Source organism: Chiloscyllium plagiosum, chromosome 25 (assembly GCF_004010195.1).
Source record: "Chiloscyllium plagiosum isolate BGI_BamShark_2017 chromosome 25, ASM401019v2, whole genome shotgun sequence".
NCBI lineage: Eukaryota > Metazoa > Chordata > Chondrichthyes > Orectolobiformes > Hemiscylliidae > Chiloscyllium > Chiloscyllium plagiosum.
In genome coordinates, this window is record NC_057734.1 from 16,093,118 (window position 1) to 16,119,816 (window position 26,699).

The following is a 26,699-nucleotide window of genomic DNA, read 5'->3' on the forward strand; positions in this document are numbered from 1 at the left end:
CCTGCTGCGCTTTTCCAGCAACACATTTTCAGCCCACATTTAGGTTAATGCCAGGGACTGCAGAATGAGATCCTTAGTGGGCATTAATGGCCACTTAAAGACCTCAATTAATAGCACATGGGAATGGCAACCACAGGCCTTCCCGTCACAAACCTCATGGGGATGGAGACAGAAAAGTGTAAAGGTTGTCACCTTCCCTCTAATTATATGCTGTCATCATCAAATTTACCTGGACAGTGGGAATAAACTACCAGTCATCATTTCAGCTTGTGATGACCTTCAACAGAACCGTATCATTATCTGTCCACAGATGCAGTGACCGGCTGAGTATTTACAGTATTATTTGTTTCTATTTAAAATGTCTGCAACTTCTGTTTTCTGGCGCCTGGTTATAAAGAGTCCTTGCTTGACATGAATGTTTAATGCATGGCCTTGTAGAAATAGAGCCTCCAAGCAATTTTTGACACTCTTTAATGTAAAGTATATGTAGTCCTGGGCAGATCCACCTGCTCTGCAAGTTCTGTTCTGACATCTTTGTTCTGGATCTGGCAGTCCAAATCCAGATATATTGGTCTCACTAGCCTAAACTGGCCAGTTGCATTGTAACCAAGGAGTTTGGGCTGAAATTAGGCATTATACTTTAGATGATTGAGAAGATTAACTTTTCCTTAATGTGATGCCTTAAGGCAGTTATCGTGGAGCCAACAAGTTTTCTGCTGCAGACGAATGTGATATGATGCCAATTACAATGTATCCCAAACCACTAATGATGGAGGGGCTGTTGTAATGCAGTGATAGTCTTCCTACTTCTTGATCACTGAAGTTGGGTTGAATTCCCATCTACTCCAGAGGTGTGTAAAACATCACTGAAGAGGTTAATTAAAATAAAGCACTCATAATACACTCAAGGAGGTTATATTCCTGTCATCATACTCATTGACAGGACTAATAGTGGAGTTTGAGAGTGGGCATAACTTGGATTTCTAAACTTGAAATAAGGTGGAATTATTTTACAGTTATAACAGTGAATCACCTAGATAAAACTACTGTACTGTCATTTCTACTATCATGTTCTTCAAAATTCGATCACATATATTATTTCTGAAACATGTTTTATCTTTGTACCAAAACTACTTTGTATTGCTAAAAAGCAATTGTGTAACCACAGAATATAGAGCTAAAAACAATGACTGCAGATGCTGGAAACCAGATTCTGGATCAGTGGTGCTGGAAGAGCACAGCAATTCAGGCAGCATCCGAGGACAGGCAAAATCGACGTTTCGGGCAAAAGCCCTTCATCAGGAATATGTCAATGTTACGTGTAGCAAAATGGTTCTCATTTACAATATGTAATCACAAATGTACATAGCAACATGACTCATTTGCCTCTTTACATCACACTTGAACATTGGATGAATCTAGCAGTCTGCCAGTGTCCTGCATTTCTCAAAACCTTCCTGTGCTTTAGTGTCCTACACCATTGGTATTGTTCAAACAAACCCCATACATAGACTGAACTCCTGGCAAGGTCGGCATTTCCACTGGGAAATAAGTGAAAATAACTACATCTGCAGACTTGAGAGTAGTAGCCCCAAAATTAAAGATTTTGGGAATAAAGAACTGATCTAACAGTAGCTGTGGTCATCATTGATTTATACTGCATTCCTGAATGTCTCAGAATTTTTTGAATTCAGGAAAATCCTGTTGCAAACTGTGCTGGTAATGTCTTGGGAGTACTGCTGCACCTGTGCATTTTGTTTCCTACCTCATTGTTAACATATTGCAGTTATAGGCCCAGCTTCACTCAATTAAAAAAACTCAGAAATCCGAAGGAAACACTGAAGCTGAAGACCCTGTGGAATGGATCCCCGCTACCTTTTCTTCACAGTAGCATGTGGGGACTAAGTATTAATGGCAATAAAATCAGTCTAGTAATATGGCTGATCATGTTTTGGCAGATATTTACAGGTCAGTTAGTTGGAAACAAGGTTTGAATATTTTGTATGACATTTGGATACAGTAATGGAGTTGAGCTGTTGACAAGATCTTGTGAGTTGGCAAGGGAAAACTGAACAATCCTTAGGAACTTGTAACAGTAAAGGCATTGCTAGGATGGGATGTACATTGCTCATGAAATGAGTGGCTTTAATAGGCCAAACTATCTCTCTTTGGATGACTTTACTTTCAGATGATTTGACATCCTACAGTATGAATGTTGTGTCTACTTAAAGCATATTACACATGCACAGTTTCAGTCAATGTAGCTGTGTTAATAAATGTCTTACGTTTCAACATAGACATTTCTTTCCTTAATCAATGCACTAAACAAGTGCATGTTTAGAACCATCTGACTGTGAAATGTCAATGAAGACTACCATGATAGCTTTATTGAGTTGACTGCAGTCACTGAAGTTTGGCTCCAGTCAAGATCAACATTTGTTTTGAACAGGTTCAGAGCCATTCAGGTGCTGACTGGTGTCAACTAACAGAGCCAGTCAATTGACAAAGAGGTTTTTTTTATTCACTCTCTCATTAGTGCCAAAGTGAGCGGCTAGATCTGATTATCATTCAATAGCAATGGATGATGTCTGGGTACATAATGGTGACAAGGGCCAAAAGAAGATATTTATAAAGTACTAGCTGTCATACTCTAAATGATTCTCCCACTCATCTGTAAATGACAGCACTATAGAAATTCTTGAAAAAATTATGTAGTTCAAAGAAATGCTGAGATATTTATCTGAAGTCCTTTTTGATAGTTTCAACAAATAAGGGCTGTTTCTTAATAACAAAGCTATTAGAACATTTATTTGCTTAAGGATTGACATTTGAGCCTCATATAGGTAGGGTATTTCTCAAATATGCTGCTTTTCAGGTGAATCCATATGAAATTAGATCCTACAACTCTGAAGCTGTGGCCAACTCTCCTGCCTTGAAATATGGCTTATCCTTGTGTACTCCCCAATCCTCTTGCTACTCTACTTTGTGAATCACTCAACAACAAGTCCTCACTTAAGTTGTTTACTTTTGTTTCACAATCAGCCTGAAATGACACCACCAGCCTTTCACTCTGCACCAATGCCAAATAGTAATATATAAACTGATTCATAAGATAGCTGGTGATGTTTAAAATGCTTCAAGTATTCCAGTTAAGTATTTATTTCAGCATCCTATTCCTTACCATTATTCCCTTCATCATTATCATTAATGGTGAACATATAGCTGTCTCTCTGCTCCTCCGTACCACTCAGTAGTCTCATGTGAGTCCAGGGTTAGAGGAGGACAATAAGTGGAAGGACAAGGAACTGTGGCCGAGAGTGGTTTTTAAGGGTATTATGGAAAAGAAGGAGTGTGACTGTTGTTCCTGATTCCATGTAAAAATAAATTAATTTGCTAAATCACATAGTTCATAGTTCCTTGAAAGTGAAGTTCAAGGTAGACAGGATAGTGAGGAAGGCATTTGGTATGCTTCCCTTTATTGGTCAGTGCATTGAGTATAGGAGTTGTGTGGTCATGTTGCAGTTGTATAGGCATTGGTTAGGCCACTTTTGGAATACAGCATGTGATTCTGTCTTCCTACTAAAGGAAGGATGTTGTGAAACTTGAAAGGGTTCAGAAAAGATTTACAAGGATTTTGCCAGGGTTGGAGAGTTTGAGCCATAAGTAGAGGCTGAATAGGCTCGGGCTATTTCCCCTGGAACGTCCAATACTGAGGGGTGATCTTATAGAGGTTTATAAAATCATAAGTGCCATGGATAGGATGAAAAGCCAGTGTCTTTTCCATGGAGTGGGGAGTCCAAAAGTAGAGGGCATAGGTATAAGGTGAGAGGGAAAAGATTTAAAAAGGACCTAAGGACCAACAATTTCATGCAGAGGATCGTGTGTATACGGAATGTGCTGCCAGAGGAAATGGTGGAGTCTGGTACAATTACAATATTAAAAAGGCATCTCATTGGTATATGAATAGGAAGAGATCTAGGTCAGATGCTGGCAAATAGGACTAGGTTAATTGAGGATATCTTGTCTGCATGGACAAGTTGGATCAAAGAGTCTGTTTCTGTACTGTAAAATTCTATGACTCAATGACATCATTTTGATAATGTATTGTTTGGCAATCAATTTTCTCTGGTAAAACAAGCATCACTTTTCCAAGGCAATCTAAGGCAAACATTAGACCACAGTATATGTAAGGGACCTAATAATTTCACTTTAAGTGAGACAATTTCTGCAGGAATTACTATCAAAATAAATAGAATGAGGTAACTTTTTGAAATGCCGCAAAACCACTTCAGCTCCATTTACTACTTGTACACTGTGAACAGTGGTCCTACTGCCTTTGCATACCTATCTATCTCATTTAAGTCTTATCAAGTATGTAGTTGCATGTTAAATAAGTTTTAGTCACATTAAGCCTTGAAATGAGCCAAGTAAAGTTATCAATTTAACTGTTGACTGCAGTTAGCTCTTAAATGACTTTCAGATGGAGAAAAGGCAGAATTGGCTCACTTTGGACCTTCTCACACCGTGTCAGGTATATTTTGCATATAATACGTAAGTGCTTTTTTGTGTTTGTTTTAGTTGCAGATTGTTCCAGTTTACAAATTCCAACTTTCAAAAGCTGCTATAGTAGCATAGAGCCTCATTCCGTAGGTATCTCTGACAAACATTAGACCACAGAAAATCAGACTAACGGTTTTTCAATGTATATTTTAGCCTCGCATACACTAAAACAATAGGGAAATATAACTCTCATTTCATTGATTCACAGAACAATACAGCACAAAAAGCACCACTTGGCCCATTGTGCCTATTCTGGTTCTTTGAAAGAGCTATCCAATTGGTTTTATTCCCTGCCTTTCCCCCATAGTCATACAATTTTTTCTCCTATACATTTCCCCTTATATTTCCATCTCAATTACAGAAATTCTATTCCACATCATAAAACTTACTGCGTAAAAAATATCTCATCATCTCACTTCTAGTTGCCTTAAGTTTGTTTTGTATCTCACATCTAGTCTTTTGTTAATTATCTTAAATTTCCTTTCTGCTACTGGAATAGTTTATATGTATTTATTCTAGCAAAACCTTTCATGACTGCATCTTCCCCAACTTTTTTGCTTGTAGGAGTTTCTCCTTAAGACTTCCCATGTCTGAAGTCTCATATCTATAGTACCATCCAGGTAAACCTCCTCTGTGTCATAACCAAGGCCTTGTGTTTTTCCTAATATGATGGTGAGCAAAATTGGACTGCATACACTAGCTGGAGCCAAAACAATAAGCAAGAAACACTTACCATTAACTTTCTTGCTTTTATATTTGAATGCTGCAAATTTTGTTTGTGTGGCAACAATATTTTTGGGACTGGATGATCTTTCTCTAGCACAAAACTTTTGTGCAGGCTGTGTATATTTCTGGTACAAGCTATGCCAGATACAATTTTTGGTAGGTTGTTAGTGTTAGCACTGGGAGCATGAACTTGAGGTATGCAGACAGGCAAATTAGGGTGTCTGTCAATATATGACACTGAATTGGCTCAACACTCCAGCTACGGTATCCTTTTAGCTTTATACAACTGAACATCCATTCAGCACGTAGGAAGTTTCCCTCAACCAGTGATCATCAACAACAGACATATGCGGAATGATTGCTGCTCTTAGTCACAGGTATTATGGATTCCATTCCTCTTGGCTTGTAGCAAGCTTGTAAGAAAGAACAGAGGTGAAAAAGGAGGATAAAGTGCTTGAAAGAGGAGGAGAAAGGGAAAAATATCTCTCAACTGGAGGCCATATCCCACTTAGTCATGCAAAGAGCAATTCTTCCACCTTCTAATCATACAAACAGTGTTTGAAATGCTTTCATTTCACAAAAGAGACTTTTCCTGGAAAATACCATCTTGCAGCCAGAGCTGCAGCTTCAGAGAAGGGTACAGTTGCTGTTACCAATGGCTATTAAGGTGACCATAGCAACAAATTCCATTGCAATGGGCAGGCTGGAGCAAATGATATTTCTGATAGCTTGCAATTCTCCTTCCACTGTTATATCAGGAAGGTGACTGACAATCTTGTATGTAAAAGTGCATGCATTTAATTTCACTGATATAGTGAGTTTCCTTTGGTACAGAGCACCATTAACTGCACCTATGCTGCTTTGAGAGCATTGCATGTGACACAACTGCAAAATGTGCTCCTCATTTAATGTCCATTTGGTGCATGGCCATAATCTGTGCATTATGATTTTCAATCTCAGTATTTTGGCAGTAGCTATGATATCTTTATTCTGTCTCAATCCTTGTACCATCAATATTTGAACCCACCTTGAGAAACGAAGTGATGGTTACTGGATGGTAAAGACAATCTGCTGACCACATACGCACATTTCCATATGAGAACTATATTTCCACATTAAGTATTGTCAAACTGCTAACTGGGATGCTTAAGCAATGCTCCATTGCTGTGAATACTCCTGAGCAGCACTACAGCACTTCTGTTTTCATTCAGGGGTTGTGGGCTTTGCTAGCTGGACCAGCATTTATTACCCAGGCCTAATTATCCTCAAGAAAGTGCTGGTGAACTGGCTTCTTCAACCACTACAGTGCTCTTGATGTGTGAAAACCCACAACCCTGTCAGGGAGTTCTAGGGATTTGATCAAGGGAAGTGATAGAATACATGAGTGGCTTGGACAGGAACTTGCAGGAGGTGGGATCCCCATGTATCTGCTTTCCTTTAAAAAAAAACAAAGTACTGCCATTGCTGGAATTTGGAAATAGGAACAGAAGTGCTAGGGAAACTTAGCAGACCCGATGGAGATACAGTTAACATATTGAGTCCAATATGACTCTTCACATATTTTCAGATATTATCACATATCCTTCATCTACTTCTCTCCTCTACCACCATTAGCACTTGTGTTTTTTTTGATCTGGGACTGTCACCATCTGTTACACTTGATTCTACCAACAAGTGTTGTCAACACCATGAAGAGCATTATTTTCCAGCCCCCTTCAAGTTTGAAGAATAATCAAATTGGACTTGATGCATGACCTCTACTTCTTTCTCCTTGGGCCCTGAGTTTCTCCATTACTCTCTGGTCTTACCCTCCAATATTGATCATCTTTGACCATATGGACAATACCAAATTAAAAGCTACCAAAAAACAAACATTCTGAACCAAATTTATCAAGTAAACCATGTAACATTTGACACAAAGCGAACTTCTGTCCATCGAATACTGCTTGTCTTCTGTGTGCCTTTACAAGGCAATGCTACCTCAATGTTTAGTTGGGGAAAACCGCAGCATGGCCGTATACACCTTATACGCCTCATTCCTGATGAAGGGCTTATGCCCCTGCTCCTTGGATGCTGCCTGATTTTCTGTGCTTTTCCAGCACCACACTCTTCGACTCTGATCTCTAGCATCTGCAGTCCTCACTTTCTCGCTGGTCCTAGAAGGCTAGGCTTTGGACCACGCATCCATTGACAGTAATATCTATGCTGGTTGCCTGAAAGACAATAATAAGGCACTGGTGTGAGATTAAATGCTATAGACCTAATTCTTTATAATATAAGACATAGGAACAGAAATTAGGTCATTGAGCCCATTGAGTCTGCTCCGCCATTCAATCATGGCTGATAAATTTCTCAACACCATTCTCCTGCTTCCTCCCCATAACACTTGATCCACTTGATACTCAATAACCTATCCATCTCAGTTTGAATATACTCAATGACCTGGCCTTCACAGTCTTTTTGTGGCAGTGAATGAATTCCATTTATTCACCACTCTCTGGCTGAAGAAGTTTCTTTTTATCTCCGTTTTAAAAGGTCTTTTCTTTACTCTAAGGCTGTGCTCTCAGGTCCTAGTCTCTCCTACGAATGAAAATATCTTCCCAACATCTTCTCTGTCCAGGCCATTCAGTATTTTGACTGTATCAATTAGATCCACCCTTGCCCTTTTAAACTCCATTGAGTATAGACCCAAAGTCCTCAAACATTCCTCATATGCTAAGCTTTTTATTCCTGGGACTATTCTCGTGAGCCTCCCCTGAACACGCCTCAGGACCAGTACATAATCCTAATAGAGAAAAAAAATAACAGTATTGCGCTTCACTAAGCAACTGCCATTATACCTGGTGGTATATCAAGAATCTCAGTAATCTGTTAGAGATTATTATTATTATTATTAGAGATTAATGACAGATTTCTACATCTCTTGTGAGACCCTTAAGCCCCTTGGTGCATTATTATCTTCATTCATGATAGCAGCCTTCTGACCTTGCATTCCAGCAGTCATAAATTATTTGATTTCTAGTTGTGCTACAGTGGATGTTGAGACATTTGCCAATATGTGCCACACCATAGCTATGTACCAAGAATTCTCATGGAGTTGGCCACAAATGAAAACCGTTGTCTTCCAAGATCTACACAAAGTCCCTTGCAAGATTACTGCTAGTTCTATGATAGTGACCACAGGCTTTCTGGCAGAATGGAAATGACCAGAGTTATATTGCTCATGTCTACTTTCCACATGGTAAAGTCCTCTGTGAGAAGGTTTATACTATTCTTTTTCCATGTCTGATTGCAAGCCACTTGCAGAATGTCTCTGCAGGCCTCTGACTAATCTATGGATAGAGAACCCTGCTCCTCCAAGCCACTTCCTACATCAGGATCTCTAATCTTGTGTCAGAGACTCTTGGAACCAACTATCTGTTAAGTTTTTTCTTGTGTTTTTCTCAGCTCTCATTCTCCCATGGAATGGCGCTTAGATCAACTCTCATCAAAATAGTCACTCTTTGAAAAGATTAATCTGGCTTGAACTTTTGCTAGCTTCTCATGATTTGAACACTTTGCAAAAATGTGTAGCCACTCCACATGTACACACTTCTGACTACATGCAGCAATTATATGACAGCATAACGTTTTTAGATATTTTCTAATCAACCTGTTCAGACATTTTGTGGCACACCTCTGAAGCAGGTGATACTTCAAATCTAGGTCTCTTGAGTCAGAGGTAAGGACATTATCATTGTGCCACAAGAGCCCTAGCATAACATTCATATGTTATATGCATTAGAACACTCAGGTGTAGGTTAATTGTGTCTCATGATCCCTTCAGCTGTTTTCAGGCGCTATTCAATTCTGTCCCTGATGTCTCTGAAAATAGATTCCCATTTGATTTTTTTTAAACTGTCCACTCATCTTGTTCTGCAACTTGCAAATATTTATACATGCACACTCCCATGTGCCTGTGTTCCTGAATTCCTTTCAGATTTGTCTCATTCAATTGATATGGTCTCCCCTTTTTCTTACTTCCAAAAGACAAGACTTTAATTCCATTATCTCACCTTTATTTCATTGTCTATGCAATGCTGAATTATTCTATGATCCTACTCAATATTTAGTACTTTTAAGAGTTTTGTTTTAATTGCAGATTTTGAAATTATGCCCTATATTTTGTCAATGAGAAATATTTACTGCTTTCCTCCATCAGACTCTGTATCAAATGACTTGTGATCTTTGGTTCGTAAAACCACCAACTCAATTAATCTCCTCTGAGTTCACTTCCTCTAATTCTCTGTTACTCTGTACCTTCACGGAAGTTGTTAAACTAATATTTCACAGCTAACTCTGTCATTTCATGCAACCCTGGCCCTGTATCATATAAGGCCTTCCCTGATACTTAATTGTATCCCCCCACTCTCTAACCACCTTCCCCTTTTACATCCCAACTCTACCTTTTACAACTGCACATTCAAATTCCCAACTTTCTGGCCTTTTGTCTTCAATTGTTCAAACCAATTACTACCAGATTTAATTGGATAATATAAAGCACTGTCTAACCCTGTTCTTGTCTGTTAAAATGGCTGCATTCTAGGATAATTCTCAAATAGCGAAAAATGAACCCTGACTCTTTACTGCAGAGTTTCTTGTTAAACTCCACTTTCCGTGTTCAACACCAATACATGCAAGCAGTTTGTGAACTTGTCATTAAGATGAGACAACATAATCAAGTGCCTCTGCCCCTTCCTTCCTTTTCATTTGTCTACCAGGTGAAAATTTCTGTCAAATTGTATCCTGCCCTGCGCTGACATTTTTGTGTAGTTATTCTCCCTCTTCAATTGTCTATGAGACCAATCTACTGCTTTCTTGACTCTGTTCCAACTAAATTATTTTGGTTCCTATTTTTGTTGATATTGCTAACAGTTCTCTCACTTTGGGTCTTGTTTCTCACCCTTTAACTCTGTCAACATGGCTCTCCGCACAAAACCAACTGTTGATCCAACCACCCTTAGGAAGCTACGGTCTAGCTCTAAATTTTCCTTCCTCTCTAAAGTCCTTGAATCTCTTAAATTTGTGTCTTTCCTGGAATTGTGTAATCTCTCTTGTCAGGTTTCTGCTGCTGCCAGAGTATTAAATTGGCCCTTATCAAAATCTCAAATGATTTCCTGTAGACAAAGGAAAACTGAACTAAACATATTAAAGTCCCTTTCCGGTGCTGCAGCATAACTTTGAATTATATTGCCATAATGCCCAAGCTTTTTTTAAATCATTTTCCAACTTTCCTAAATGTATTTATTTATCCATATGTGAAATTGATGTTCACAGGCAGATGTAACTCTTATTGGCCATTTTTGATGCCCTTGAGAAGGCTATGGTAGGCTGCCAACGTAGTGATGAAAAATAAGGTCCTAATCTAATCCTTTTTGGAGTTAATTGTGTTGTCACTATATCATAATTTCACATAACAAATCACATATGCAATCAACCAATCTTACTTAGCATCTTCCATACATGTACATAAATGTACTGGTACTTCAATCTATTCCAATCAGCTACACATTTACCCCTACCTGAGCACCCCTATTTCTGAACCAATTATTCTCATGTAATTCAGAGTCCTTTGTGCACTTTGTTTCTTTTCTCTAATGCAACATCTTGTTGCCTCTTTCTCTGACACATTAGTTTGAATCTTTTCCAAAACACTAATTAACCCCCTTACAACAGCATTCATCACAGCCCTGTTGAGGTTCAGTCTATCTTACTTGTATAAGTCCAGTCAACCTCCGAATTAGTACAACAGCATCAGGAAATTGAAGCTCTTCCTTGTGCATCTTTTTTCCAGTCTCGCATTAATCAGCCTTATTTTACCGTTCCTCTAATTACTTATACTTGGCACTTGCAGTAACCCAGATATTGTTGTGGGTTGATTTAACCTTCCCCCTTGCACTCCTCAAACCAGGCAGGATTCGGACACTGGCTACAGAGCTGGAGAGAAACCCTTTTCAAGAAGAAGGGCCTGCATTTTACACTGCATGGGCATTTAAAAGGCCAAGGGCGAGTTTCCCTGAGAATCCTGGACAGAAGTCCTGCCCACAAGAGCTACCTGCGAATGAGAGGCATGCAGCTCTTTTCTCCTCAGCAGTGTTGAGGTAGATTCTACTGCTGGTATTAAACCCATTTGTGTCCTATCATTGAGCAGAAATCCAGGTTGAAAGTAGGTCATTGAGTGGGAGTTAGAGGGGAGGGTGGGAGCGGTGTCAACAATAAAGACAAGGGTTGGATTTCAACACTCTCCCCACTCTTCCCTAAAGCAAGGTTCCTACAAAATGCAATGACATGAGCAGACAATGATATAGAAATTATCTCTCTGGGTTAGTAATGAGGATGCCCAGGCTAGTGCTATGGAGACACAGATTCAGATCCCAAATGGGACCTTGCAGAATTTAAAGTCAATTAATTAATTTTGGGATTGTAAACTAGTCTCAGTAATGGTAACTACGAAACTATAATTAATTGTCATAAAAACCCATCTGGTTCAATAATATTATTTTGATAAAGAAATATACCATCCTTATCTGTTTTGGCTTATATGTGGCTCCAATCCATAAAACTGTGGTTAATTCTTAACTGTCTTCTGAAATGGCCAAACAATCTATTCAATTCAAGGATAAGATGGACAACAAATACGAGCCTTTCAGATAATGCCTGTATTACCGGACAAAAAATAAGAAAAGTGTCTTTGAATGAGGGATTCCCTTTGGAGCCTTCAATCATTGTACTCCCTGCATGGTAAGTCCAAACTCACTACTAGATTAATACCAGTGGTGAAGGGATGAGGCCATTAAGTGGCATAAATTTCCTACTTATGGACTTCAATTAGCAGTTGCACTAGAAAGCCACCAATGACACATCTTGCTAGGTCATAATAAGAAAAATGGTAGAGTCCCCAATTGCCACTCTCCCACCTGATCAAACACTCTACAGGAGAGGACACAAGGTTCCACCCCTGACACCAATATAGTTCTATAAATTCCAACATAGTACTGTATTCCTCTCGTAAAATATTTTATATTTGTTTCATGACATTCATGAATTCATGACCAATAACAGCATGCATGACATGAGCCTCATGTCAGCAATTGCAGGAACACTGCCTGTCCCCTGACTATTGAATTTCCCATGGCCACTGTATTTTTATAGTTCTCTGTGTCTCTCTTTTCCCAGTAGTCATTTACTGCACAGTGTCACGGATTTGTTATGGGTTGCACAATCCTGATGTGCCATGCCCTCAAAAGCATTCAGCATTGAGAAACAGTTTTGAATATCACATTGCTAGAGGATTCTTGCACTTCCTCCTTTGCAAACAGCACCTACTTACTGCCCTCCAGTTTATAGAGTAAGAAATTTTCAGCATCTTCTGTGGCTTGCTATGATACTAAACTATTCAAATTCATTGATGTTGAGTTCAAGCACTCAGAGACATTTCCTATATGTGTGGTTGTGCACCTGTTAAAGAACATTCATTCAAGCAAAGTAAACATTGAAGAACCTTTGCCTCTGTATTTGTTTATTATTGTTGTTTCACCATAATCTTATCAGACCATGGGGGCTGCTCTTTCATTAGAGAGAAGCGATTGGTGGTGATTTAACCTAAGGGCTACCAGACCTCAGGTGAGGGAAGAGGTTGAGAAGGAGAGTCCTTCATAGTAACCTCAAACACATGATGGGAATTGTTACGCTGTTGGCATGACACTGCTCTGTAAACCAACAATCCAGCCAACTGAGCTAAACTGATTCCCACCTCTGTGTTAACTTATCTAAATGGGGGCCTTTTAAAATGCCAATGCCTTGCTGGTACAGTTGACAAAACGCATGTGTTTGTAGCTTTTCTTTGCCTTTCTTCTTCCCCTTTTCACTTGTGACTTGTCACTCAGCTGGTGCCTTTTCTCATATTCACTAATTGCATTCAACTACCTGTTTCATACAGGTGGAACATTTGATATTAGATGCTGTGAAGTTGATGTGGGTTGATTATGCTACTTCCTATAGCTTCATTAATGTGTCAAGAATCCAAAAGAAGACAAAAGGATTAAGATTTGCAAAGTACCCTTAAACAATGATTTCCAAAGTAGGTAAGATCTTAGATTTTTAAAGGTATCATGGAGCTATTTTGAAGAAGTATTCCCCTGGGTCAGAATTTACAAGTGAAATCAGTGTAATAAGTATTATGACAAATAAAGAATAATCCCTGACTGGTGGAACTATGAGTCCAAACTGATTTTTGCCAATACTTTCTGTAGATTCATGACTACAAATATTGAAGACAGTATCATTAAGGCTAGACAGCTGCTTCTAGGCAGCTGGCTTACAATCGTCCCTTCTTTTCCCTTGGTTGACCTGTAAATGGGGCAAAACTATGAAAAGGTTAGCAATTACCTGACCATCACAAGCAGCACACTTGTGTCTTGACAACCTATTTCCGTTTACCAAATCAATTTGCATTAGCTTCGGAGTGCTTTCCTTGCCAGTACTGTTTTACTGGTTATCTATGTACTGCCATTGCACATATTAATGTTGTCAATAGCAAAAGTGTAATGCAGTTTTTGTTGAATGAAGGAGTCTAACAAATAGGTCTCAGTACGTATTTACAGCTGATTTCCACAGCAGACTAACAATTACAATAAATCCATGCCTCGTGGAGAAAGAGTATATTTGAGTATAAAGGTTGAGAGTGTAGTCCTGGAAAAGCACAGCAGATCAGGCAGCATCCGAGGAGCAGCAGAATCAAGGTTTCAGGCAAAAGCCCTTTATTAGGACTGAGGCTGGGAGCTTAGGGGTTGGAGAGATAAATGGGAAGGAGTGGGGCTGGGGGGAAGGTAGCTGAGTAGAAGGTCGAAGAGGAGGGTGGAACGGAAAGGTGGGAAGAGAGATGACAGGTAGGACAGGTCATGAGGGAAGTTGGAACTGGGATAAGGTGGAGGGAGGGGAAATGAGGAAACTGGTGAAATCACATTGATGCTCTGGGGTTGGAGGGTCCTGAGGCAGAAGATGAGGCATTCTTCCTCCATGCGTCGGGTGGTTAAGGAGTGGTGATGGAGGAAACCCATGGCCTGTATGTCCTTGGCGGAGGGGTGAGGGAGTTGAAATGATCGGCCATGGGGTAGTGGGGTTGGCTGGTGCGGGTGTCTCAGAGATGTTCTCTGAAGCGCTGTGCAAATAGGCGTCCTGTCTCCCCAGTGTAGAGGAGACTGCATCACGAGCAACGGATACAGTAAATGACATGTGTGGAAGTGCAGGTGAAACTGTGATGGATGTGGAAGGCTCCTTTGGTGCCTAGGACAGAGGTGAGGGGGAAGGTGTGGATACAGGTTTTGCAATTCCTCCGGTGGCAGGGGAAGTGTTTCCTCATTTCCCTTCCTCCAACCTTATCCCAGTTCTAACCTTCCAATTCAGCACTGCCCCATGACCTGTTCTACCTGTCCATCCTTCTTCCCACATATCCATCCACCTTCCCCAATGACCTATCACTATTAACCCCACGTCCATCCACCTATTGCATTCTCAGCTACCTTCCCTCTAGCCCCACCCCCTCCCATTTATCTCTCTACCCCCTAGGCACCCAGCCACATTCCTGATGAAGGACTTTTGCCCAAAATGTCGATTCTCCTCCTCAGATGCTACCTGACCTGCTGTGCTTTTCCAGCACCACACTCTTGACTCTAATCTCCCACATCTGCAGTCCTTACTTTTGCCTTGAATATAAATATGTTGACCCTTTGGCATTTGTTGGATATCAGCTACATTTTTTTCCATTCATTCCAGGTTTAGTGAACCTGATAATAACATTTGTTTGCTTACTGGCCTCCTTCATTCAGCACACACCTGAAATTTTATATCTGAATGGCTTTGGCACCAACTGTGCCTACAGCACCACTTCAAGAACTACTGCTTTGTTCAGTTTTGCAACTTGCAGCAAAGCAACATGATAGCCTAATTCCTTGTAATGTTACATGCGGAAGAACATTCAGATGAAACAGGAAGACTTATTCTATAAAATCCAGCGAAATCTACTACTGCTACTGTGAATTTGTTCACACCATGAATGAGCATAGCCATTGGTCATAAAATCAAACCTAATTTCTTTGATGAGATCTGAATAACACAAAGTGTAGAAGTTTTGAATTCCTTTGACTTCAGTGACCTTAACTGTCTTTCAGATGCAGACTTGGATCTCTTTGAATCTTCTAATTATCTTAAAGGTATATTTAGGGCTGTATTTGCACGTACCTTTTAACAATCAGTCAGATGTTTTAGTTTTTTTTTGTTTGAGGACACTAGACTTCACATAAAATCCCTAATTAAACCTAAAGGACATGGTTAAATATAAAGGTTTCCAATTTGATGACTACAGTTTCTCTCAAATGTTTTTTTCAGTTTTACATTTCCAGATGTTTGATCTCATTGGATCTTGTCACCACCTGCAAGGTATTGTTTGGAATGCATCCAAATATTTTTAATGTCATTAAAGGCTGTATTTTCCTTTACTTAGTTTAACAGAAAAAGTAAGCATATATAAACAGTTGGGCAATACTTGTAGAAAGTGATAATGGATCCTTTTCCATTTATGCTGCTTTTCAGTCTTGCTCCCAAGCTAAAAATATGCTTATTATCTGTTAACTCCAAAATGAAAACATTGGATCATCCAATGTGCCAGATGAATGATCCTTCCCTGCCTCCACCTGAGGTCCATACACTCTTTAATTTCAGTTTTCAGCCAATTCATTTCACTTCACTTCACAAAACATGAATAAAATAGCTGAGTCCAGTGGACACAAGAAAGGGTGTGAGCCCCAATTGCTTGAATTTTCAGTGCTGACAATCTGTGCCCCAGAACAGCCGCAACCACAACTGTGTCGTTCCAGAACAGCTACAACATTGGCATCTACCCAACAAAGTTTTCTAGATATGTCCTGTCATGATGCAACTCACCTTTCACAACAAATACATACTGACTGTCATTTATCAACTTATATTTGGCCTGTTAACTGCTTCAGCTAGGAATGGTGCCTAGATAAGGCTTGTTTTTCAGAAGACACATTTTCTGATCCTAAGTGGTTAGGTATATCTATGAAATTAAGAAAGCAGTTGTAATAAAGGCAGAGCAATATTATTATCTTTTAGGAATTTAGATTTTTAAAATAGAGGCAGGTGGATATTGGTTTCAATTCTGTGAAGATAACTTTTTAAGAGATCAGAAAATCATTTCAACATTAAATTAAATATCATTTCTAAGAAAGCATGGGTTCAGTTAAGTGCCTAGCAGATACCTGCGTTGTTAATTGATAAATTGTTTGCAAATAAATCTGGATTTATAATAGAGAAAACAGACTGGGGCCACTTATTTAATTGGACTACAGTTCAGAAAAATTGGTGTTTCAGCTCAGGAGAGTTTTCATCTGAGCAAAAGCGTTTTAGTTGTAATGTTTACTTCAGGTCGTCAGACCTGAAAAGAGGTTTAGGTGTAATGACTTAAAAGATGTTCAGCCCATTAGAACTGGAAAGCAGTCATAAAATTATTTCTACAGTATAAGAAGAAGAACTGGAATATGTCAGTTAAATAAGAAATTAAAGAATTAAGATAGGAATGACATTTCTCTGGAATCAGGTTATTGCAGAATCAGGTTACAATTGTATGCTTATTTTAAGATCTTTCAAAACAGTCTACATATATTGCTTTGTTCTAATTTTTATTTCTTTTCGTGTAATAAAATTCTTGTGTTAAAATGTATTGGCAGCCTCATGAACAGTTGTTAAACCAAAAGATGTAGCAACAGAAGTAGGCCATTCAGCCCATTAAGTCTGCTCCACCATGCAATGAGATTATGGCTGATCTGATAGAGCTCAATTTTACATTCCTGCTTTTCCCTTTCACATTTCTTATAGTCCATGATTTCCTTGCTGATTAAAAATTTGTCTTATCTCAGCCTTGAATATACTTAAGGGCCCAGCCTCAACATCCCTCTACAGCAAAGAATTCCACAGATCACTACCCACCAAGAGACGAAATTCATGCTGATCTCTTTCTTTAACGTACAACCTCTTGTTGTGAGATTATGCCTTCTGGTCTTAAGCTCCCTAGCAAGGGAGCAATCTTCCTGTATTTACCCAGTCACGTCCCCTAAGAATCTTATATGTTTTAATAACTTTGCCTCTCATTATTCTATATTTCAACAACTACAGGCCCAATCTACTCAATGTCTCCTCATAAGACAGTTCCTGGTATCAGAGCTGAAAAATGTGTTGCTGGAAAAACGCAGCAGATCAGGCAGCATCCAAGGAGCAGGAGAATCGACGTTTTGGGCATAAGCCCTTCTTCAGGCTTATGCCCGAAACGTCGATTCTCCTGCTCCTTGGATGCTGCCTGACCTGCTGCACTTTTCCAGCAACTCATTTTTTAGCTCTCATCTCCCGCATCTGCAGTCCTCACTTTCTCCTAGTTCCTGGTATCAGCCTAGTGAACTTTCTTTGGACTGCCTCCAATGCCGGTAATTCTTTCCTTAGATAAGGTGCCCAAAACTGTGAACAGTATTCAAGCCATAGCTTGACTGGTACTTCTTTATAGTTTTCGCAAAACCTCCCTGCTTTTAGAAACAAAATCAGAAATTGCTGGAAAAACTCAAAGTTAGGCCAAATCTGTAGAGAGAAAGCACAGTTCATGTTTCAGGTCTAGTGACCCTTCTTCAGTACTGAAGAAGATCGATAAAATCCCTACAGCATGGAAGAATGCCATTTGGACTATCGATAGCACGCTGATCCTCCAAAGATCATCCCATCCAGATCGTACCCTATCCCCGTGACCCCACATTTACCATGGCTAATTCATATAGCCTGTATATCCCTGGACTCTATGTGCAATTTAGCATGGCCTATCCACCAACATCATCGGAGGAAACCGGAGCATCAACATCAACTGAAATCAACACAAACACAGGGAGAATATGCATATTCCATACAGACAGTCATCTGGATCCAAAACATTAACTTGCATTCTCTCCACAGATGCAGTCTGATTTTTCGAGAAATTTCTGCTTTTGTTTCGATTTTGCAGAATCTGCAGTTCTTTGGTCTTTTTGGTTCATGTTTTAACTTCCTGCTTTTAGATTCTATTTCCTTTGAAATAAATGCCAACATTCCATTTGTCTTCCATGCTAGCCAGCAAACTTGATTATAGTGTTCCATGGATGAGGACTCCCAAATCCATTGGTTCCCATAGATTTCTGCAGTCTTTCTCAATTTAATAATATTCAGATCCTCTTTCTTCCTGCCAAAGTTCAAAATGTCACGTTTCCCCACATTATTTTCCATCTGCGCAAATTTTTGCCCACTAATTTAACCTGTCTATATTCCTCTGCACAATCTTTGTGTCATCCTCACCATTTACCTTCCCGTCTATTATTATGTTATCTGCAAATTTGTTTATAGTACATTCGTTTTCCTCATCCAAGTCTTTAATATATATTTTAAGTAATTGTGACCCCAACTCTGATCCCTGTGGCACTCCACAGATTGACATGCTGAATTCCCCACTTATCCCATTCTCTGCATTCCGTTAGTTAGCCAATCCTCTATCCAGGGTTTAGATTAGTGTGGTGCTGGAAAAGCACAGCAGGTCAGGCAGCATCCGAGGAGCAGGAAAATCCTCTATCCTCTATCCATGCTAATATACTAGCTCCAACACCAGGGGCTCTTATCTTATTAAGTAGCCTAATGTGTGAAACCATGTTAAAATCCAAATATCTATTGCTTATCCTTTGTCTATCTTGCTTATAACTTCTTTGAAGAATTCTAATAATTTGTCTTCAGTGACTAACCACTACAGTAACCGAGTGCAAAAGTTAAACTTGTGATCTCTCTCGTCAGCTTTCACTCTGGCATCTGAGTTACCTGGTATTACCATCAGCTGTGATAATAACACTATACCTGATCAGTATATTTGCATTGATTATTGACAGTATACAAGGCATATTTAATTTGCACAACATGTTGTAGATAGCTCAACTTGTTGACATATATTTGCAGAATTACATTATATAATTGCAATAATACAAAGCAGGAGCTTGGTCATCATATAGTTTGTCATCACCAGTGCCAGAAATCACATTCCATTTTGTAACTGCTATAAATGTCTTTTTAAAGTTACGAAAGAGTTTGAGTGCATTTTCAGAGTCATTGAGTCATAGAGATTTATAATACGGAAACAGACCACTCAGTCCAACTCTTCCATGCTAACCAGATATCCTACATTAGTCTAGTTCCATTTGCCAGCATGTTCTGTTGATTGTTTGGTTTTAGGTTTTTTTTCTGTTTAAAAACCAGATTTCATTTACATCTCTTGTTGAAGCATATTTGTTGTGTTAATGATACAAATAGAAGGGTGAACATGCAATCTTGACAACTTCTGTAGTTATCTTTGTTAAGTTGTTTAAGGTTTCAATGTGTTCTGCCCTCCTGGCTGCTTGGTTGTAGTGTTTCTTGTTGAAAGCAACCTCCTTCCACAATGATAAAAATAATGTTCACTGAATGATAAAATACATTGTCATGTATTTTTATGACCTTATGCACAGATTCTCTGATTATAAGTTTCTTTGCAAAAGAATTTCTGGCAACTGATTGCATGCTTGGGAGTTGTAAAGTGCATTTGTAAATGACAATTTTAAGTCTCTTCCACCAAAACCTGTTCTTTCCTATTTTTATGCATACTATGACATTTTAACAATCTATCTTTGTTTCATGGAGTTCCAACCAAGAATAATAAGCTAGTCAAAATAACATAATTTTCCTCCACACACATATTGCTGCCTCCATTTAATATATTCATTGTGCACTAAGGTTAACTTTACATGAGGTGCATATTTCTGGGGGTATAGTAAGTAAAGATACAATTAAGAAATTATGTCAATGTTATTTCCAAAAATATGAGCACAGTAGTCTTTTGCAAATTAACTGATGATACCTATTTGGGCATAATCAATTTATAATAGTAGTTATCCTGTTAAACTATTCATTGACTATATATTTGTCACTCTAGTTAATGATTGAACAACACACTGACAAAAAGTACAGTTATGGTACGTTCTAATCAGTTTGAGTTGACTCTGGTAACTATTATATTTATTTCAGCTGGGAACATTGATTATGAAGAAGGTCCTATCATAATTCCAGAAAAGAAAGAACCAAAAGTTGAATCATCAGTGGAATCTGTGAAAATAGGTCAGTACAATAGGTGATTCCTACTATTTTAGTAAATCAATGCTTATGTTTAAGCAATGTCAATGATAAAAGTTGAAAAGGCTAAAAGAAAGAATTTTTTTAAAAGCATCATGTTATCAATGAAATGAATTAATCCATTGAACACTGAATCGGCAATTGTGTTAAATCTATCACTTAGATGGAAAGGTAGTTTTATAGATAAACATTTAATTTATTGCTGTGGGAAGCCACTCAGGTTATGAGGGTAATATGAAGCATCACTGGAACAGCACATCATAAATGATTTATATATTCCCACAAATTTAGGATCATTAATTCTATTGAACTGAGAATCTCAGAGACTTCATCAATAATTATATTGTATGTGCTCAGTCTCTTTGTTGTGTATCCTATTCTGTAAAATTGTTGCCATATAATTTAAGCATACAAAAAATAAAATTGCTGTTACCTGAACGTGAACTACATACATACATGCAGCTTCTCTGGTGATAAAGCACATACATTTATAAAATTACATCAAATCTTACAGAATAGGAAAGCCACTGGAAAATAATTGGTATTACTGAAATAATCGCTTAGGAGTAAAATTTAAACATTACTAAAAGAAGATAAGTAGTCCAAGCTTTTCAATTTGTACTCATCAGGACTAGGATGCAAGAAACACATCAATACAAGGAAAACAATAATCTGACCCACGAGACAAGTTTTCAAAATTATTCCAAGTTATTCCGAAGGTTGATATTTTCCTTGTGTTAAATGACCAGTAAATTTAATGTGATTTTGTCTTCCTTGTAGAACCTAGGTATGCCAAATGTAGCTACTATAGCTAAAGAAGTATTCAACATAATCAACACAACAGGAAAAATCTTTGACTTCTCTCACATGTATAGAAACATATTTTGGATAATAGCTCATTATTATATGTAATCTGGATAGATGTTTTCTTGCAATATTACTCCAGTATTCTGTTTATGTCTGGCATTAGCTTATTTCAGATCTTCCTGCCAACCATTGGAGTAAAATGTTTTTGAACATTTTAGAAAGAAATGATCAGCTGCAGAACAAGGCTGTAATTTTAAAACATTTGGAGTACCATCATGACTTCGGTGCTGCTTTATAATTGGCTAAGAGAGGAGTCAGCCAATATAAAGAAAATGTACTTTTGTGGCATAAAGACATGCAACAGTGTATTGATTCACCATTCTCAACACAATAAGTGGGAATAGTTGATAAGCTATGTCTTAGGAAATCTAAGCAGGAGGACATAGCAGATTTTGTCAGCTCCTTAGCAAATGAAATGAGACTTGTTTAAATTTTTAAGTTAAAAATCACACCACCAGATTATAGTGCAAAAGGTATATTTGGAAGTACAAGCTTTTGGATCACTGCTCCTTCTTCAGGTAGCTAGTGGGGTAGGATCACAGGACACAGAATTTATAGTAAAGATCAAAGTGTCACATAACTGATCTGATACATTGAACAAACCTAGATTGCTGTTAAGTCTTTAATCTCTTAGAATGGGGATGCAGGTTTTAATTGATTAATATGTAAATCCTAGAACTTCTTTCAAGTCACAGTCCTAAGGTAACTTAAGGTTTTATAAATAAAGATGACATTTCAGCTCAGACAATGCATTAAAGGGGTGAGGTTAGAGTCTCTCTCTGTGTCCCAATCTTGAGTCAGACTGATTTGTTATGGACCAGTCTAGAATCCTTAAAACATTTCAAGAAGATAGCCCAGACCCTAACTTTGCTAGTTTATTTAAGCAGGTGTAAGGTGGATATTCCAAGAGTGATGCAGCTGGCCAACACACTTAGTTTTAAACAAAACAGAATTTATTTATAAGATTACCAAATGAAACACAAACAGAAGAGAACAGAATACAGAATAACTTAAACTGTCTGAAAAGCCAACAGCTCTTCACAAATTATTGATGCTTTTCCAAATACTTGCAACAAACTCCATAAACATCCTTTGGCACAACAGGTAAAATCAAACACAGGTGTTTACAGGAGAGAAGTCAGAGAGATACCAGCATGAGCCTGCTTCTTTGGGGTTCAGCAGCTTTCCAACTGCCTGACTGTTTTAGTCTACAGCCAGACCAGAGAAAAATTGAGCTGGGAGAACTGGCCAGTCCCCTTTCATTTAAAAGCCTTTTGCCTGAGGCAGTATCTGTTAGCAATAATCAAATTGACTCTAAAATCCTTCAACTTAGACTTTTTGGTATCTTTGTCTTTTATGACCTCTCTGAAAGAAAAACAACCAAGGACAACATAACCTTGTTAAAGGAGCAAAACCGTCAATATCCAAAGATGGTTTCATTTTAAACCCCCTTAATCCTAAATTGTTAGTACTCTACACCGTACATATACATAACATTGACATTAAACATGCAAACATGCACTATGACATTTTGTTTCAGTCTGTTTTACTCCTGCCACCAAATGCCTCCACTGTGCTTTCCATTATCAATCTAACAAAATTCACTGGCTTATCCTATTTTCCTATCTCTGGCCTCCCAATTCATTTCCTAACCTACCAACACTATGATTTCATGTGGCCTACTTCATTGCAGTGAAAACACTAGAGGTTTTTCAATTATCTTTCCCCTTCAATTATCTTTCCCCTTTTTACCCTGTGGTAAGTTATCCTCATGATTTTCACCAAGATCTACCCTTTCCCTTTCCACATGAGGATTTCTCTTTTCTCCAATTTCTATCCCTCACAGATTGAAATTGATTTTGGAAACCAAACTTTGATTTATGGACCAACTCATAATCGTCAGCCATTTCAGCCACTAATCTTGCTGTTTAAACTCTCTGCTCTTTCACATTGGTTCTCACTACTTCAGGAAATGAAATTTTTTGTACCTCATTTTTAATGCCCTTCTCCACCTATCAAAATTACTTTGTTTGATCCTTTCAAAGTCAGTGTAGGTTTGACCAGGGTCCCTCTTTAGATTCCTGAAACATAGAACATAGAACAATACAGCGCAGAACAGGCCCTTCGGCCCTCGATGTTGCACCGAACCGTGATTGTCTGTAGTCTTTGGCACAAGCTCATATGCACTTAAGATGGCTTTCTTCACCTCCTCATGCGCCCAGATACCTCATCTGATAGTGATGTGAATGCCTTACTAGCTCTATCTATAAGTTTTGTTGCGATCAATAAAACCTACATGGTCACTGACCACGACATTTGTTTAACTACTTTTTCTAATGGGATTAAAATGGCTTAAAATGGCTTCCACATCCTTCTCATCAAATGTAGGCAATGCTTGAATATATTTAAACAGTTTCTCATCAGGCCTTTGGATACCATGGGTTTGCTCACCCTCACTGTCTTCCTCGCTAAGCTTACCTTCAGCCTTCATCTTCATCCTTTTAAGCTGTCTTTCCTGCCTGAGTGACAGTTTCTGAAGTTCAAACACCCTCTCTCTTTTTTCTCTCTTCTACTTTTAAACATAATTCAAACTCTGTTTAAACCGACCAATATCAACAGCCAGGACAAAAGACACTATCACCTACCACTTGCTACCTTCAAGTCCAACAACCCTAATCCCAGTTGGGAACCATAGGACAAATCCCAGACAAACCCCAATCTGATATGAATCAGGCCAGAACCCTCAAAACATTTCAAGAAAGTAGCCCAGGCCTTAACTTTGCCAGTTGCTTTAATCAGGTGGAAAGGGGATATTCCAGAAGAGATGCACCTGGCCAACCCACTTAATTTTAAACAAAACAGAATTTATTTACAAGATTACCGGATGAAGCACAAACAAAAGAGAACAGAATGCAGAATAATAATTTACACGAAAACCCAACAGATTATCCCAACTTAATGATGCTGTTCCAATACTTGCAGCAGTCCCCATAAACACCTTTTGGCACAAAAGGTAAAATCAAACACAGGTTTTTACAGGAGAGAGGTCAGAGAGATATCAGCATGGATCTGCTTCTTTGGGGTTCAGCAGCTTTTCAACTGCCTGACTGCTTTTAGTGTAAAGCCAGACCAGAGAAAAATTGAGCTGGGAGAACTGGTTAGTCCCCTTTCATTGTACAAGTGTTTTTTTAAACCTTAAAAGCTTTTTTTGCCTGAGGCAGTAGTTATTAGCTATAATCAAATAGGCCCTAATACGCTTTAACTTAGACTTTTCGGAGTTTGTGTCTTTTACAACCTCTCTGAAAACAACCAAGGACAACATAACCTTATTAAAGGAGCAGCTTTGTCACACATTCTGTTTCCACTGTAGGAATTTATAAGGTGTCACATGGACTGACTGCCTACAGATTGAACAGAACAGAATGTATCTGCAAATGCAAATCTGCAATTTATCTCGGGACTGTGACTTGAAAGAAGTTCTGAGATTTACATGTTAATCAATCAAAACCTGAATCCCCATTTTGAGTGATTAAGTACTTAACAATAGTCTAGGTTTGTTCAATACATTTCATCATTTGTATGTTACTTTGATCTTTTACTATAAATTCTGTGCCTTATGAGCCTACCCAACCAGCTATCTGATGAAGGAGCAGCGCTCTATGGTCCAGCTGTTGGACCATAACCTGGTGTTGGGTGATTTTTAATTTTGTCCACCCCAGTCCAACACCAGCACCTCCACATCATAAAACATTTAGAACATTGCTGCTATCAAGGAAGAAATAGCAAGATTCTTAGATAGAAATTGTTCCATTGGGCAGAAGCAGCATTGGTTCATGAGAAGCAGGTCATGCTTAACTATGAAGACATCATGATTACAGTGAACAACAGGGACCCAGTGGATGTGATGTAATCTAGATTTCCAAAAGGCATTCAACAAAGTGCCGTGCAGAAGGCTACTGCATAAGATAAATGATGCATGGCGTTATGAGTAATGTATTAGCATGGACTGAGAGACGCGGGTTTAATTCCTGCCTCACACAACTGTCTGTGTGGAGTTTGCACATTCTCCCCGTGTCTGCGTGGGTTTCCTCCGGGTGCTCCGGTTTCCTCCCACAGTACAAAAGTGTGCAGGTGAGGTGAATTGGCCATGCTTAATTGCCCATAGTGTCAGGTGAAGGGGTAAATGTAGGGGAATGGGGCTGGGTGGGTTGCTCTTCGGAGGGTCTGTGTGGACTTGTTGGGCCAAGTTTCCACACTGTAAGTAATCTAATCTAATCATATTGACTGGCAGAGCGGGCTCCAAGGGCCAGATGGCCCTACTTCTGCTCCTAGTTCTTATGCTGTTATGCTAATGAAAGATACTCATCAATGAAGATGAGTTTGAAACTTTCTAGTCAGCATGGATGATATGCAATATATATTTACAATGCACCCATGCATCTAAGAGATTCAGCAAAACTAACCATTTTACAGTCAGTTCCGTGACAACATGTATTTCATTAACACAAATTGGCTGGATCATATTTGGTGAATTGGGAATGGTGTTTCTAAAATGCAAACTTGGCAAACTTGTGTTGGCTATAATGCAGGAGCAGAACTATCTTGTTATAGAAGAAATGACTATTATCCTTCAAAGTTGCTGACAATGTCAGCATGATAAAACAGGCATTTTTCTTATCATCATTACCGATCCCTTGCCGACAAAGATGACTCTCCTCCACTCTCATGGTGTGTCTGTAGGTGGCTGCACACATTGATGTGGTTACCACAGGATCTGTTACACTTGGGGCAGAAGGTGGTCAGGAAAAGAAATAGCGGGGCAATGGTGTGGCAGTGCACTTCTTTTCCGTTTTTTTTCCTGATGGCATGTCTCAAGTTGCTGACACCTTCCGAGATATTCCTCCTCCACTTTGGACAGTCTTGGGCCAGTGATTCCCAGGTATCTGTGAGACGCCTTGAAGGTATCACTGAAGCACTTCCTCTGTTCACATGGAGCTCACCTGCCATTCAAAGCTAGGAGTAGAGCACCTGCTTAGGGAGTCTTGTGTTGGGCATGTGGATAATGTGCCCAGCATATCGTAGCCGATCAGTGGTGGTCAGTGCCTCTATATTGGCCTAGTCGAGGATGGTGGTGGCGATGCATCTTTCTTCCCAGCAGATTTGCAGGATCTTGTGCAGGCAGCGTTGATAGTACTGCTCCAGTGCCTTGAGGTGTCTGTTATAGCCAATGCACGTCTCAGAGGCATATAGGAGGGTGGGAATTGCCACAG

The 26,699-nt window shown here is 39.0% G+C and overlaps 1 protein-coding gene across 1 annotated transcript in view; it reads left to right on the plus strand.

Annotated features, from left to right (window-relative positions):
* The window catches only part of LOC122562403, a 209,051-nt gene that overhangs the window by 138,229 nt on the left and 44,123 nt on the right, over positions 1-26,699 (plus strand). Inside the window, exon 6 of the mRNA XM_043715261.1 lies at positions 20,458-20,547. Coding sequence (XP_043571196.1) covers positions 20,458-20,547 — 90 coding nt within the window. The remainder of the gene's footprint in view (positions 1-20,457; positions 20,548-26,699) is intronic.